A 16,286-nucleotide genomic window follows, 5' to 3' on the forward strand; every position below is an offset into this window, starting at 1 on the left:
GGTCGTATTTCACTTTCCTGTGACACCCGCCTTCCCAGGCCTCAAACACAGTGGTAGCAAAAGAATGAAATCTCCCCACCTCTGCCCCACCCGGCTCAGGTCCCTCTGGGCTGCCCTCGGTGTCCCCCCTCCCGGCTCCAGCCCCCACCTCCCGGGGGAGGGGACACCTGGCACCGCCCCCCTCCTCACGCTGGTGTTGTGCCCTCAACGCCTGGCTAAGGCGTCCAGCCTGAAAGAAGGAAATCCTGTCGCTTGTCACAACGGGGACTGACCTGGAGGACATTACGCCGACTGACATGAGCGGGCAGAGAGGGGAAAGGCTGCGAGGGCTGAGCTTTTAATAGTCAGACCCGGGGGAGCAGGCGGCCCGGGGGCTGCAGGGGCGGCTCAGGGACGTGGGGTCTTGGTCACGGAGACGAGGGTACTCTGCAGCTGCTGACGGCACAGCGCCCTGGCGAGAGCCCGGTGCTGTGCACCTGAAACCGTGCCAGGAGGGCAGGTCTCCCGTGAAGTGTTCTGGCCGCAGCAAAGCGGGTGCCGGCAGCTTGGGGTGAGGGCTCCGTCTGGTCCCGTGACTGTGGAGGGGCTCTCGGTGCTCCCGCAGGTCCAGACTCATCACCCTGTACACGGTAACGGTGTGGCTCCTCGTATCTCAACTGTCCTCAGTAAAGCTGTTCAAAAACGGAAATAGTGAAATAAAAGGACAACAGGTGTTAGTGGAGCCGCTTGAATTTTTCACCCTCTCTTTATTGAACCTCACGATTCCCCTGACCTAGTCCGGCAGCCCCAGGGGCCACCTGGAGGCTGGGCCCCTCTGAACAACCATCCCCTGTGGGCTGAGCCCCTCCCCGCGGCACCCCCTACGGCCAAGGCCCCGGACTCTGGTGTGATGAGGCGGCTGGGCCTCAGGAGGATCGGGCCTGGGTTTCTGGGTTCTGTGTGCTCGTTGCACAGGGTTGGGTGTGTGGCTTTGCAAACATAAGGTGCTCCTATTTGCTGGCTTGCCCTATAAGGAAAAAACAGCCCTAGGATACTTGGAGCTACGCCATGTCACACCCGCTGTGCCCTGAGGGGCCGCTGGGCCAGGGCCAGGCTGGGGGCCCCGCATCATCAGACCTCAGGAGTCGGGCAAACGAAGAAGCCATGGCTGCAACCTGGGCCACAGAGGGGGCGGCTCAAGTCCGTGCTGGACAAGTGGACCCGCCGCCTAGCAGGAGCGCAGCCTCGCGTCCATGCTGGGCCTCGGGGCTCGGGGGTAGGCGAGCATGGGGTCCCCCCGGTCGCCCTGAACCACGGGGACAAGGCCAGCGGTCCATTCCGGCTTTCCTGCCTGACTGTCTGAATATTACAGCACTGCTAATATTTATTGAATGTGTACCACGTGCCAGGCACTCTTCTAACCGTTTCCACGTATTTAATCCTCAAAACAATCCAGTGCTGTAGGTATTTTGTGGTCCCCATTCACAGATGGGGAAACTGAGGCAGAGTGTGACTAAGAAACTTCTTCGAGGTCACCCACCCAGTAAGTAAGTGGCCAGGCCGGGATGGGAGCCCAGGTTGCTGACTCTGGAACCCAAACTCCGAGCTGCGCCGCTAGGCAGAGTCTCCCAGAGGGGCGTTTCCACCCCCAAAAGCGCACTGTCAGCATTCGGCCTTCCGTGGGGATGTCTCCCCAGAGGCCCAGGGTTGGGGCTCACGGTGGGGATGCCACGTGCACGACCCCGAACATGGGGGCCTCTTAAACGCACGCGCAGGAGATCCCCAGGCGCTCGGAGACTAAAATCAACTCCAGCTGCTAGGACCGGGTGTCAGTGTTGCACTGAGTCCCAGAGGGAGCGATGCCAGATCCCTTCAGGGCCTACCATGTGCTCTTCTCTAGTCTCCTTCGGTTTCTTGGAAAGTATCTGAAATGAGGGAAGGAAGTCCAGATGCCACCGTGCACCGAGTTATCTTTCCTGCTTCCCAGGAGGCGTGATTCCCAAGGAACCGAAAGAGGCCGACACAGGTGCAAGGTCGCGGGGCTGGCGCTGCGCCCAACCCTAACCCGGAGCGTCCCGAGTCGCTGCTCGGACCGGATGTTCTGCCCTGAGAACCTGAACTGAGGTTCACGTGACGTGAGAACGTTAGACGTCAAGGTGCGAGTTCGCTTTAAGCGTTTTGCCTCTTAAAACTCGTGTTTCCAGCCGGTGCTTGTTCTGGGCGACGGGCCGTGTGTATAGAGCGAAGCAGGAGGGTCAGGGTCTGGGGAAGGGACACAGACACGCGGCTCTCGCTCCAAAAGCTCATTTCACTTATAAGCGAGGTCGGTGTGTGCTAACCGAGCACCTCGCCTGTCTGTGACACCCCCGTTAGGGTCAGAGCACCTGCCGACGTGCGCTGGGCCCGAGGGACAGCAGCGTGTTACCCGGGCCGCGACTGTCCTCGGGTAGCCTGTGTCCCCGCCTTGCTGCCTGCGTGCTTTCCTCGTGGGGCATCCAGTGCTGTTGGGATGGACGAGGCTGTGTCAGCTGTGTTCCGACCAGGGCTCCTGGAAGCCAGGCGCGCTGGGCCTAAAACCTCACGCTGCTTCACTGACCTGACCGCGGGCGGATGTCCATCAAAGCCGGACACCCGGCAGAGTTTTCCTCAAGTATCAGGCTTGTCTGCTGCTGTGCATTCGTGTAACATCTGGGGATCTTATCAGCTCCCAGGTGGACGGATCCTACTGTCCTCATGGCCAGGCAGCCTGGTCACTTTGGTGACTTTGTAGCAACACGCCTACGTCATGGCAACCAAGGCTCCTTTTTTTCCCCTCCCCGGATGGCTGGGAACAAAGCAAAGAGCTCAGGAGGACTGGAGCGTGGCCGTGACTGTGACCAAACGAAGCCAGGACCTGCTGTCCAGGGCAACGCAGGAAGGGCCCAGGAGACCACCGGGCTGCCTTCACAGCTGAGTGCAAGGGCCGGGGGGCCGCTGCTGCCTGGGGGGCGATGCTCCCGGCATCGTGGCACCTCGCTCCTGGGCGGGCCCGGGCGTGGTATGGGCCTAGGTATGCCGTGGGCCCAGGTGTGCTGTGGCCCAGGTGGCCGCCCCTCCAGAGGGTCGGGGGGTAAACCTTGGTGTTGTCCTGGCAGTGTCTTCTCTGCAGGGCTCCAAGCTGGGAAGGCTGCGTGAGGGCGGCCCCTGGGACCTGCACCGACCCCCCGCCCCATCTTGGAAGACGGCCCCCCCGGGGCCTTAGGATCTAGACAGGCTCGGGGCCTCTTACCCTCCGTTCTTCCCTTTCTCCCCTTTGGGACGGGGCTGTTTGTCCGGCCGTTTGTCCCTCGGAAGCGGCCACCTGTCCGGTTCCACAGGCTCTCGGCCGGAGAGGACCCGGCCTCGGTGAATCGCCTCAGACGTGTGGTTCAGGTGAGACTCGGGACTTCTCTGAGTTGATGCAGAACAAACACGTTCTGCGTGTGAGGATGTAGATTTTGGGGGGCCAGGGGCAGAATGCTGTGGTCGGGCTGTGTCCCCCCCAAATTCATATGTTGCAGTCGTAACTCCCAAGGTGATGGTGTCAGGAGGCGGGGGGCTTTGGGGTGGTAGGTCACAAGGGTGGAGCCCCGTGGGGTTAGGGCTCTTACAGAAGGGACCCGAGAGTCCCTCACCCCTTCCCACGTGTGAGGACACGCAACAAGGCCCTAGAAAGGGGTCCTCCCCAGACCAGACCACGCTGGCGTCTTGGTCCTGGACGTCCCAGCCTCCAGAACCGTGGGAACTAAACTTCTGTTGTTTACGAGCCCCGAGCCTATGCTGTTCTGCTGTAGCTTCCACGCCGACTCAGGCGCGGCAGGAAAGTGTGGAGTGGGTCCTTGCAGTTATTTCCTGCTCTTCATCTGAACAAACGTTGTTCCCAGAAACTCGAAATCTCTCTGACTTGGAGGCTGCTCAGGCCCACGAGGAGATGCACAGCCCCGATGCCCCAAAAGATCTGTCCAAGGTGCCCAGCTGGGAGGTGGCTGAACCCCAGCCTGGTGACATCCTGAAAATAACCACAGAACCCGAGGATGCCAGTGCCCTGGGTCCCTGCAAGCGGGAGGGAGTGGGGGTGGGATCCCAGACCTGGCACTGCCCTCCCCCCAGCAGAACAAGGGCTGAGTTCGGGGTGTAGCCCTTTCTGAGGAGGGCTCCACAGGGGGGCCCCACCTGCTCACTCACAGCCTGAGAGCATCACTCAGACCAGAGGCTTTGACTTTCCCAGTTAGGATCTTTCTGGACGGTCAGTCCTGCGTCCCAGAGTCCTCGTCCCAGTCGGTCAGAAGTCACTTATGGCGTGCTGGGGGATCTTTGTGAAGTTTCCCTTGAACAATCCCCAGTAAATTATGGAAGGGACACCTTGCCTTGCTCCCAGGTAGGTGATGCTGGGACAGCAGGGAAGCGCTCTGAATTCTGCGTTTCCTCTTAGAATTCACAGGGCACTGGGCTCCTTGCTGAGCTCAGGAATGGCAATGCAGAGCCCGTCAAGGCTGGGAAAGGGCAAAGGTGGAGAAGCAGGGCCTCGGTCTGTGGAGGTGTCTGGTTAACCTGAGCCTCGTGAGACAGGATGCCGCCTGCAGGTTCCCCGAACTGGGCTGGGATCCAGCAGGTGTGGCCATGCCCAGGCCAGCCCCTCTGTTACCTACAGAGGGCGTCCCGGTGACTTTATTCTGAGTCCAGAAGTTTATTAACTGTTGTCATTCAGTTAGCTCAGCTCGGTTTCCAAGGCTCAGGCCTGATGTAAAACCTCGGTCTCCAGCTCTCCCTCTCCACCCTGTCCCGCCCCACCTGGGCGCAGGTTTGGGATGGATGGGGCGCTGCTTTCCACTCTCCCTCCCCCCAGCGTCTCCCTGGACCCAGGGCGGGGCAGGGCGGGGAGATGCACGCACAGGCACGTGCGGGCTGACTCGCGGGCTGTCTCTTGGAGACCAGCGTGTGGGGTTGGCCAGGCGCACCACCACCACCCCTGTGGCGCCACTTCTAGCCGCTCCCGGGGGTGGCCACCCTCCCCTGGAGTCTGCACCAGACCTGGGCCATGGGACCGCTGCTGGCTTTTGGGTGGACGCTGCTGTACACACTGTTGAGTTGAAGGTGCACGTTGTGACAGTGTGGTCCGTGGCACATCGAGTGAGCACCACGATGAGCGTAGTGAGCGTCGCCACCACGTCGCACAGTTACCGCTTCTGTTCCGTGGTAAGAACCTTCGAGATCTACCCTCTTAACACCGTTCACATGTCGAGGACGGTGTTGATAATTGTAGTCGCCACGCTGAACAGTGGAGCCTGGAGCTTCCTCACCTGTAACTGTAATGGGAGGTTTGTACCCTGGGGGCTCCGTCTCCCATGACAGCCCCCTGCCCGCAGCCCTTGGCAACCACCACCGTACTCTTTCTCTGAGTGCGGATTTTCTAGATTCCGCATATAAGCGAGATCACACAGTGTCTGTCTTTCTGTGTCTGACTTATTTTGCTCAGCCTAACGCCCTCAGGGTCCATCCATGTTGCTACAGAGGGCAGGGTTTCATTGCTTTTTACGTCTGAGCAATATTCCATTGTGTGTATGTACATCCTCTTCATGCATTCATCCGTCGATGGACACTTAGGTTGCTTCCATATCTTTTTTTTTTTTTTTCGGTACGCGGGCCTCTCACTGTTGTGGCCTCTCCCGTTGCGGAGCACAGGCTTCGGACGCACAGGCCCAGCAGCCATGGCTCACGGGCCCAGCCACTCCGCGGCACGTGGGATCTTCCCAGACCGGGGCACAAACCCACGTCTCCTGCATCGGCAGGCGGACTCTTAACCACTGCGCCACCAGGGAAGCCCGCTTCCATATCTTGGCTACTATAAATAATGCTGCAGTTAACATAGGGGTACTTATATCTTTATAAATTAGTGTTTTTGTTTTCTTCAGATAAATGCCCAGAAGTGGAATTACCGGATCATATGGTAGTTCTGTTTTTACTTTTTTGAGGAACCTCCACACTGTTTTCCACAGCAGCTGCACCAGTTTACATTCCCACCAACAGCGCACGAGGCTTCCCTCTTCTCCGTGTCCTCACCAGCACTTCCCATCTCTTGTCTACTTGACGAGGCTGTTCTGGCAGGTGTGAGGTGGCGTCTCCCCGAGGTCTGGTTCGCATCCCTGACGTCCCTGGTGTGGAGCGCCCTCCAGCCATTCTCACGCTGTACGCTGGCCGAGCCACAGCTCGTCCCTCCCCCAGCATCCTGGGTGAACCCTGCCTTCTGTCTTCTGTCCACGTCTTTGGCCCGGGGTTACAGGAAAGGCAGCTGATGGGGCCCCAGGCCGGGGGCTTATCCTGGGAGCCCCGTGAGGGCAGGGACCGCCCCCAGCCCCGCACCTGCTCAGCACTCACCTGGATCCAGCGCCCAGGGGGAAGTTGCCCAGGAGAGGCGGGTGTGTCCTGGGGTCCCCAAGGGCCCCGGGATGCCCCCTCAGATGGACGCAAGCTCTGCGCCCCAGCTCACAGGTGAGGCTGTCTGCCCAAGCCTGTGGGTTTCTTCACAGCATCCTTTTCAGGTCGCCCCTTTTTCTTTGCTGCCCCCCCCCCCGCCGTGTGGGACAGTCTAGTGCAGGAAACAGCGTGCACAGGCCTGGCGGGCGGCTCCCGCTACCTTCCAAGAGCCATGTCTCCACCTCTCCCAGGGCCCCCTCCTCTCTCCCGAGGGCGGGCTCCCCCGGCGCCTGGGTTCTCAGAACCCGACCGGCACACCCTCCCAGCTCTCCTGTTTCTCGCCTCCCCTTTCAGGGCTGACTTTCTGGAACAGTTGCTGAGAGGATGTGTTCGGTGTCCGGGGATAATCTTACGTTCTGCCTCTGCTTTCTGGGACGGGCCCAGGCAGTGACGCACAGCAGGCCTGCGCTCTTGCGACACTCAGGCTAAGATGCTCTGTGCAGGGTGGGGTCTGGGGGTGACATTCCAATTGATCCGTGACAGTGTTTCCCTGAACCAAACACTTGTTTTTAGGCCTGTGTTTATATGCATCGAAGTTTGATCCTGTCTCTGACACCTTACCAGCTGTGTGACCTTGGGCAAGTCACTGGACCTCTCTTTGCCTTATTCTGTAAAACAGGGTAGAAACAGTGCCTGCCTCCTAAATCCTTGTGAAGAGTTAATCAGTTCACATCATGGAAAGAGCTTAGGAGGGTCCCCGAAGCACAGTAAGCACTCAGTAGTGTTGGGTAGGATTGTTATGACTGTTACACTTTATGCCACATTCAGTGCTTTTTATAGCAAGATGGCGCCATGTGTGCCGTAATTTATGGAGAGAGTAAAGGTCCGATATAGATTGAGAGGGAGGGAGGGACTGGCTCACGGGATCATGGAGGCCAGCAAGTCTGCAGTCTGTAGCGTGGCCGCAGGCTGGGGACCCGGGAAGAGCTGAGTCTGGACAGTCTGGAGGCAGAATTCCCTCTCCCTCGGGGACCTCAGTCTTTTCCTCTGCGACTGATTGGACGAGGCCCACCCACACCAGAGAGGGTGATCTGCTGGTCTACACATTCATCATGGCTACAAAACACCCTCAAAATGACATCCAGACAGTTTGAGCAAACATCTGGGCACCGAGGCCAGCAGACTCAACCCTGAAGCAGCACTGGAGTTAGCGGCTTGGTCCCAGAAATGCACCAGCGAGAGGTGCTTCAGGGGACGAAGCTGAGAGTGAGTGGGAGTCAGTGAAAGCAGCATGGCCAGAAGGTTTGCCTTTTCCTTTGTTTTGCTTTTGGTTTAAAGATGGGCTAGACCCCGGCAGCAGTTCTCAAAGTGTGGACCAGCGTCACCGGGCTCCCGTGCGAAGGGCATGTTCCTGGGTCCCCCAGACCTACTGGATGGGGAACTCTGGGGGGAGGGTGCTGGCCTTCCGGGGTTAACGAGCTCTCGGGGGACCCCAGTCACCTCAAGTTGGAGCACCACTTGTGTACACTTTTGTGCCTGCAGCGGGGGAAGGCCAGGACCAGGAGGATGGGGTGGTACCTGGGAGAGAGGAGGCCCCGCCCAGGTGGCTGTGGAGGCCTGAGGGCACGTGGCCTGGGGCCAGTTGTGCTCCAGGACAAGTGTGGCTGTTTTTGCCCTTGGACCAGTGGGAAGGCGGATGTGCCCCCCTGCACTCTGGGGAGGGCTGGGCCAGCGTTTCTGGACGCTCCGCCAGGTGACTGGCCTTCCCTGAAGTTGGAGGCGGGAGGTCATGATGGGGTCAGGCTGGCCTGGCGCCGGTACAGCGGGGTTTGCCTCAGCTGCAGGAGCCCAGGCCGTGTGTCCACAGGGAGAGGCTCACCCTCTGCCCTGCGGCCACACCTTTCCTGACCCCCACGCCCTTCGCTGGGCTCTACTCTGAACCACACAAAACTGCTGACATTCAGTGGGCTTTGACGTTAAAAAAGAAAAATCATCAGTTTCTTAGCTTTACTCCACACTTGCCATGTGTGGCTATTGTACCTTCATTTCACGTTGCAATTATGTGTTTCCAGATCTTTCTTGCCCAGACCCTTGAGCTCTGAGGGCAGACGCTGGGCTACCTTCACCTTTTCACCCTCCCCTCCTCCCCGCCATCGGTGCCCACGGTTAGTGGGCACTCACTGTGCTGACACGAGCTGCCCACTTGAATCCCCCAAACCACTTACAGAAACAGGCACTTCCTCCTGAGACACTCCCTCTGTGATGCCAGCCTCTAAGGGATGGCCAGCCCCTCGGTAAGGAGAGGCCAGTCAGGGTCCAGAGCGCACACGTGGTCCACGCACATCCCTGGGAAGTGGTGCCATGGCCGGGCACACTCGTGACTGGCATCTGCAGGATGCCGGGGTGCAGAACGCACTGGGTGGCTTCGTGCCAACCGCGGCGAGGTCACAGGGCCCGGGTCTGGGCGCGCGCTTCCCTCCTGCGCCTCGCGTCCTCGCGGCAGGCGGCGCAGGGGGAGCGGCCGGTCCACCCCTCCACCCGCGGACCCACGGACCTACTACTCACCATGGGCGGCGCGGGGAGGGCGCGCCCAGCTGCTGCGGCCTCTGCACCTGCCTGGGGGCGGCCGGAGGTAACGGCGGGCAGGTTCCAGTGCTCGCGCCTGCAGCTTCCCCTGTCTCTCCGGGGAGGGCGCAGAGACCCGCGGCTGGTGGGGTGGGCCGGGCTGCGCCTCTGCGCCCGCGGGGAGGGGAGGGGTGCGCTGCGGGCTGAGGTCGCGGCGGGGTGCGCCCGCCCGCCCGCGGGGCTCCCAGGTGGCCTTGGGGGTGCGCGCGCGGGGCTGTCCGGAGTCTGTGGTTGCGCGCGCGGGGCTCCCGGGTGACCGCGTGGGGGGGTCTTGCCGAGCGCCCTGGTCACCGCGGGGGTGCACTCGCGGGGCTCCCAGGTGGCCGCGGGGAGACGCGGGGCGCGCACCGCTTCCGCTTCCGCCGAGCAGCTCCCCGCACCCCGCGTAGGGCGCGCCCCCTTGGCGGGGCTCGGGGACCAATCCCGGGAAGGCGGCGCTGCCGGCCCCCTCCCCACCGCCTACCCCGCCCATAAAGCACCTCTGGTGCAGAGGAAAGCCGGGCTGCGGGACCATTCTGCTCGGTCTCAGGATGAGGTTCTGGCTGAGAAATGAAGAGATGGCCCTGGAGGAAATGGTGCAGAGATTGAATGCGGTTTCCAAGCGCACTGGTAGGCGGAGCCGCTGGCCCTGAAGCCCGTTCTTGAGCTTGACATCATGTGCTGAGTCTAGGGAGATGCGGCTGGTTTTTCTGTAACAGCCTGCATTTCTTTTTCCAAGCAGAGGTAACAGGACAGCAGAAGGACGGCTTTGGTCTGGCAGCTGATAGGCTCCATGGCCGGTCAGCCTGATTTTATTCCGCCTAGGAAGGTGGACAGAATTGCAGAGTGGTGACGGGCTTCCCGGGAGACCCCAGGTTTGTACGTGGAGCCGTGGTCTGAAATATGCTCATTCAACCCGCATTTTGGCTTCATGGCTACAGTCGCAATGGAGAAAGCGTACGTGTTTGTGGCCTGAAAATAACATGAGCCCAGGCGTTTCGAGCTGGTGTAGGGCTGGCGGAGCGTCAGAAGCTCATTTTGAGGAGGGAGAATCTGGTCAGTCAGGTAGTTCTTCTCTCCACCAAATATGACTCGAACCTAAGACAGATGTTGGAACGCGGTGTGGGTGTGGAGTGGGGCACAGCTTGACTGGATGCTCGTTTTCTGCCCTGAGTAAAGGATGACTCACAATTAGCTTTGAGGAGAAGTTCCAGGGGGTTCGTTTGGATTCAGGAGAGCCCTGAGCAGGCCGCGCTGGGCACTGCTTCAGGCGGTCACTTCTGAGCCTTCCTGCTGCGTGTGCAGGGGCACATCGGCCTGGGCTCGTTTTCCTTGAAATGAGTAGGAAATAAGCGGGTATCATTAACAGTGAGTTGCCAGCCTTTTGCCTGACGTCGCCCTGCGTTCTAGACCGTGGCCTCATTGTCTGAATGATGCTTTCCTGAGAGATTAGGTTACTTGGTTTGGGGCGTGGTATCCCCCCACCCCTCTCTTATGAGCGCGGGACCCCACAGATTTGGAGAGCAAAGCGATGACGAAGTCGGTGTAAACACACTGTGTGTGATGGTCTAACCGAGACTTTGGGAGACATTGTTTTTACTGGTGATTTTTGTGATTAAAGCTACTGGATTTATTGTAAATGGGTCAAAAGCAAATAAAGCCGTTTTGTGCCACGTGGCCCCTTATTCTTAGGAAGGGACCCCGTTTTCTGACACGCAAGTCGCGTTTCGCTGGGTGCAGGATGCGGCGTGCAGCTGAGGTGAAGGGCACGGGGCTGGGTTCCGGGTGCCCCTGCACTGGGCTGGAGCTGGGATTACAGAGCCAGCGGGAACTGTTCCCAAGAGTGATGTCATCCCTGCGTTTCAGGGATGCAGGCTTCTTGGTGAGCTCGGGAGACGCGTGTGCACTTTGAATTGTGAAAAGACCTCCTGCCCAGAGCGGGGAGGTGCTGACCACCCCCCGAGTCGTGCTGCGAGCCGGGCCCCGGGGGACCATCGCCTCGCTCTAAGTGGCAGCTCCCGAGGTGTGTCCTTTGACACACCTGTGCTCCCGGCTCCAGTCTCACCAAGACTCTAAAATCCAGGTCATCAGACGTCAGGTCAGGAACACCCCATCGGGCTTGATTGGCAGAGACCTGCTTCCCTCCCACTACGCCGCCTCTTCCTTCAGCACAAACCTACTTTTCACTCCTGCAGCAGGGAGGTGCCACCGGACGGAGGCCGTGAGACACGGCACCGGGCGTGTGTCGCGCGCAGTGTTGACACAGGGCCCCCCGCCGAGCGTGGGCGGGCTACACGTGCTCCTGTGGGAACGGGGATACAGGTCACTGTACACCCCCCACCAGCTCAGGTCTGCACCCCCAGCACCTCCTCGGAGGAAGCCCTATCCGTAGCAGAATGGCTCTGTCTGGAGGCCACCGAGGTCACTGGGATGCTGCCGTCGCGATTCAGGGGAGGGGCTCAGAGCTGAGGCTCGGGCACCCTGAGCCCTCCCAGGGCTGGGTGTCAGTTTCCCTGCGTGGAGCTGGACCCTCCGAGGCCCTCCGCTGGACCGGCAGCGTTTTCTCTCGCCTGCTTGCGGACGTGCTGCCGCCTGATTTTAGCTTCAGGGTTATTGTGGCCCCGTGTCCTCCAGGGCTGTCATCATCTGGTTAGTCCGCCTGTGAGGGTGGCTGACGCTTGCTGCCCGTGTGGCCTGTGAGGCTGTTGACCTTGAGAATTTAAATTCTCTGGACTCTCGAACTCAATCTTTAATCACAAGGCCAGGACCCCCTTCCATGTTGTTGGGCTCCTTTTCCAGCATTTTCATTGTTTTGGTTTTCTCCCTAATTTGCAGTAAGTGGTGACAAAGTAAGAAACATTTGAGGGAGGAATGCTAATGGATTGAGTCCTTGTAAGCATTTGCCCATATGCAGGAGAACAGTGGTTTGAACCGGAGCATCTGGATCTTCTGGAGGGAATCATCTCAGATTCCGGGGCCACCCCCAGAGTTTCTGATTCAGGAAGTCAGGGGCCTGAGAATTTGCATTTTAAGTTCTGAGGTGACGCTGATGGTGCTGGTCCAGGAAGCAGAATTGGAGAAACACTTAGTAGAAAAGTCTTTAAATCTAGTGCCACCTTCTCCACTCATTGACCTTGAGCAAAGTGCTAGCTCCTGTCATGGCTGGATGGACGGACAGACGGATGGATAAGGATGGATGGGTGGGTGGGTGGATGGATGGATGGATGGACCCATGGACGAGGCTGCACACAGGACAGTAAAGGTAGAAGCTCTGTCATATTTCAGAGTTTTCATGTCTCCAATGAGGACTAACAACTCCTAGCTCTTTGCATGTTGAAGGAACAAATCATTGGTTTGCATCAGGACGTAAGCAGTGAGGCCGTTCACTCCTCCGGTTCAGGTTCAGCCCCGGGACCCTTACTCTTCATCCAAACGTCTTCCTTTCTGCCCTTTCGGTCCCATCCTCTCATCTTTTGCACCACCTTTAACCACAATGCAAGAAGCTAAATCCACCTGCTGTCCCAGCTGCTAACTCGGCCTGTTGGGGGCAGGGATGCTATCCCAGCACCATCATTCTAGTAGCACCTGAGTACATGGTGTTCACGTGTCCGACCTGTTCCCTTTAAGGACCCAGGCGTCCCACAGCCGTGTCCTCTGAAAGCCGTGATCAGTTGCAAGAAGGGAGGCTTTGTAGGGGTCCTATCGCTGAGCGCCCTAGAGAGCCCCGACAGAGGGAAGCGGACGTAGCTTTGTGCCAGGCCTGACCTGAGCCGTCTCTCTGTAGGGAAAACAGACACTGTGGGGTGGAGAGGACGTGCAGGAGCCTGACGGCCCGGGGGAGGCGCCGCTGCGGCCCCAGCCTGCCCTCGCCTGTGCGGCCTGCACCCCGCGGAGTCCGCTGTGCTCTGGGTTGTTCCTAAGGAAACCGGTCGGCTCTGCGGCTGGTCGTGGTGGTCCCGCTGCCGCCCCCCTGCACTCCCGCCCCACCTGGGACAGCCTGGCTCCAGCCCAGGACGGTCACCTCCGCCCCCAGCGCACCCACTTCTGGCGCACGGCGGGCTCTGCCCTGGTCGTGCCTGGTCCCTCGGGGATGTGCCTGCCTGGGCAGGGGGCTTCCTCCCTTCTGCGTGGCAGGGCTAGTGGTGGCTCTTCTGTGTCCAGGGTCCCTGGTGATGCTCACCCCTTCCTCCGGACCCCCGACTGGTGCCCACGCCCTGTGGTTGGCATCGCTGGGGCTGACCTGCCTTTTCTCTGCACCAGCCTGAGTCCTACAGCCAGCGAGGCGGCCCGGCCCCCCTCCCCTACCATCAGCCCTGCGAGGAGGGCGGTCACCGTTCCCCGCCCCCTCTCAGTTCTACGAGGAGGCACACACTTCCTAGGGGCTTTGCTCAGGATGATAGATGGGAGCACAGCCTGCACCTCTCAGCTCTGTAAAGTGGAAACAGTGGCTTTAATTGAAGAGCTGACACACACAGTGCAGCACGTAAGTGGTGTTGAGGGCAGCGTTTCCTGAAGTTTCATGAACGTGCCTTCTTCGTCACCCGCCCTTGCCGCTGTCCTCTGTCTTGAGATGCTTGGTGCAGCCCCGGTTTCCTCGCCAGGACTGAGCAGGGCTGTCTTTCTGATTTGCCGGGTACCGCCTCTGAGGTTCCAAAAGCGCCAGGCTTTACGTCTCCTCGAGATGTGGGGACTGTTCTCTTCCTGGGGAAGTTGTGCTTTTCCTGGGTTGCTTCAGAGAGTGAACCCGCGAGATGAGGACGCAGGGGGATTTTGGGGTGAGCGTCCCCCGGCCGATCGGCAGCTGGAACCTGGATCTTTCTGCTCTGGTGGGTGGAAAACTCTGAGGATTCACTTAATATCTCTTTGTTAGGTGTTAGGTGCTTGGTTTTTCATCTTTGGAGTTTGCTTTTTTCCCACACGTAAATAGACCAAATGTGGGCAGTTAACGAGTCAAAGAAATCGTGTGCTCCTCTATAGGACTTAAGATTTGAGCAAATGATTGTCAAAATCTTGTGTTTTAATAAAAGGAAGAATTATATTTTACCAAGTAGAAGTCAGCACGTAATTAAGAAGCTCCCTTCAGCCTCACAACCCCTTGCCCTGTGCAGAGCTGGGGCTTTGTGCTCACGGCTCGCCACACCCTGGCCTCTATTATGCATGTTATGAACTAGCCATTTGACTAACATCCCAGTAATGAAAGGTGGGGGTTCTCCAGGCGAGTGAGGAGGAAAAGGAAGTGCCCCGGGGGAGTGGGAGCTGGCTCAGAGCGGAGGGGGCCGGGCCGATGACCCAGGCGGGGCAGGTGTGCAGAAGACACGCACGGGCGAGTCCGGGGCCCAGACCCCTTTCCCCAGCTCAGACCCCACAGATGCACATGTAGGAGAGGAAGTCAAACTCTGGGGAGGAGACTTCCAAGAAAATTTAAAGTTGAAAATATAAAAGAGATGATTGTTCTTTCTCAGCTTTCGAGATAAGTGCCCCTTAACGTGTCTCAATTGGGGTTTCAACAAATGCTCTGGGTTTTTGCTTTATTCCATTATTAGTGTGAAAGAAATGAGTCCCAGCCCCAAAGCATGACAAGTTCCTCATGTTCATCATCATCTGCGTGGCCGTGGTACTTACTTCAGCAAAGGAAACAACTGGTATCAAAATGTCACCAAATGATGGCATCTTGGACAAGATATTAGGGACGGTGAAATGCCCCCAATAGGACTTCACTTCTGTAAGGGTGCTGTGTCTTTTTTTTTTTTTTTCCTGCGGTACGCGGGCCTCACTGCTGTGGCCTCTCCCGTTGCGGAGCACAGGCTCCGGACGCGCAGGCTCAGCGGCCGTGGCTCACGGGCCCAGCTGCTCCGCGGCACGTGGGATCTTCCCAGACCGGGGCACGGACCCGTGTCCCCTGCATCGGCAGGTGGACTCTCAACCACTGCGCCACCAGGGAAGCCCAAGTGCTTTGTCTTTAAGGACAAAATTTTTTACTGTTTTGATTCCTGAATCCTTAAGAAGGGGAACGTGTCACTTGATACTTAAATGATAACAAAATATGGAAAGCGGTTGAATGCACATAGATGGCAGGTCTCCGTGGTTTGTCAGTTTTATAACCTTATGCCCCCATCAGTTCTGGAGGACTAGAGTTTCTACTCTCTTCTCACCTGAAACCGCACCCTTAGTGTTGACAGGTCACTCATTCCTATGGGCACTTTCATTCATTCACTCACCGGACACTTAGGGAGCAGGACCGAGGCCGGGCGAGCAGGGCAAGTGCGCCCACCATGGGAGTGTGACGGTGACGTTCTGTCTGGACCTGGAAGCTTCGCCGGGAACAGTCCTCAGACAGAACCATCACTAAACGTGATCAGTGTTAGAACCTGAGCATTTCACGGGCTGCATGCTTGTTCCCAGCACAGGGAAGACCCTTATGTAAAATGGGGCCCAGCCACGTCCCAATCCGTGTCTTTGATTTTTGTGGGAATTCCCTGGCGGTCCAGTGGTTAGCATTCCACGATTCAACTGCATGGGGCACAGGTCCGATCCCTGGTCAGGGAACTAAGATTGTGCATGCTGCATGGTGCAGCCAAAAAGAAAAGGAAAGAAAGAAAGATTTTTGCAAACACAGCTTAGAAAGGGCCTAAATCACCTTGTCGTCTGTTATCTGTGTTTTAAGAGATTTCTAAAGTCATACGCCTTGGGCATCATCTCCAGATGTTGTCATGATTGGTCAGTCAGTTGTGATATATCCTTTATTTAAAGAAATTAAGCATATCATTTAAGAAGCTCGTTTTTGGGGGCTTCCCTGGTGGCGCAGTGGTTGAGAGTCTGCCTGCCGATGCAGGGGACACGGGTTCGTGCCCTGGTCCGGGAAGATCCCACGTGCCGCGGAGCAGCTGGGCCCGTGAGCCATGGCCGCTGAGCCTGCGCGTCCGGAGCCTGTGCTCCGCAACGGGAGAGGCCACAACAGTGAGAGGCCCGCGTACCGCAATTAAAAAAAAAAAAAAAGAAGCTCGTTTTTAAGAGTAACTAGTTCCAGACTCTATAATGGCCTGTTTCTCCACACATGGTTTTATTCCTGGGTTACAGAAGCCTCCGAGTTTTAGAACCATAATGAGTCCTACAGGTTACCTTGATCACCCAGCTCCCAGAACTTTCTTTGTTAGAGGGAAGACGTGCCTGGAAATGACAGAAAGCATCCCTACTTGACGCCCCTCCTGAACATGGAACAACTTAGGAAGGACTGGCCGCGCGGCTGCCTCAGGAACCGTCACCGTATGGGA

General features: G+C 58.3%; 1 protein-coding gene across 3 annotated transcripts in view; it reads left to right on the forward strand.

Annotated features, from left to right (window-relative positions):
- MCF2L (MCF.2 cell line derived transforming sequence like) overlaps positions 1-16,286 on the forward strand; it is a gene marked incomplete at its 5' end in the record, with an annotated part of 121,613 nt that overhangs the window by 23,902 nt on the left and 81,425 nt on the right. For 2 of the 3 annotated variants that reach the window (XM_081214404.1, XM_081214397.1), the window contains one exon: positions 9,567-9,645. The exons of the other annotated variant lie outside the window; for it this stretch is intronic. In XM_081214404.1, the coding sequence (XP_081070530.1) occupies positions 9,567-9,645 (79 nt within the window). Of the gene's footprint in view, positions 1-9,566; positions 9,646-16,286 lie in introns of those variants that run through there. 3 annotated transcript variants of the gene reach the window in all.

This window comes from Mesoplodon bidens (genome assembly GCF_964165515.1).
Source record: "Mesoplodon bidens genome assembly, chromosome: 17".
Taxonomy (NCBI): domain Eukaryota; kingdom Metazoa; phylum Chordata; class Mammalia; order Artiodactyla; family Ziphiidae; genus Mesoplodon; species Mesoplodon bidens.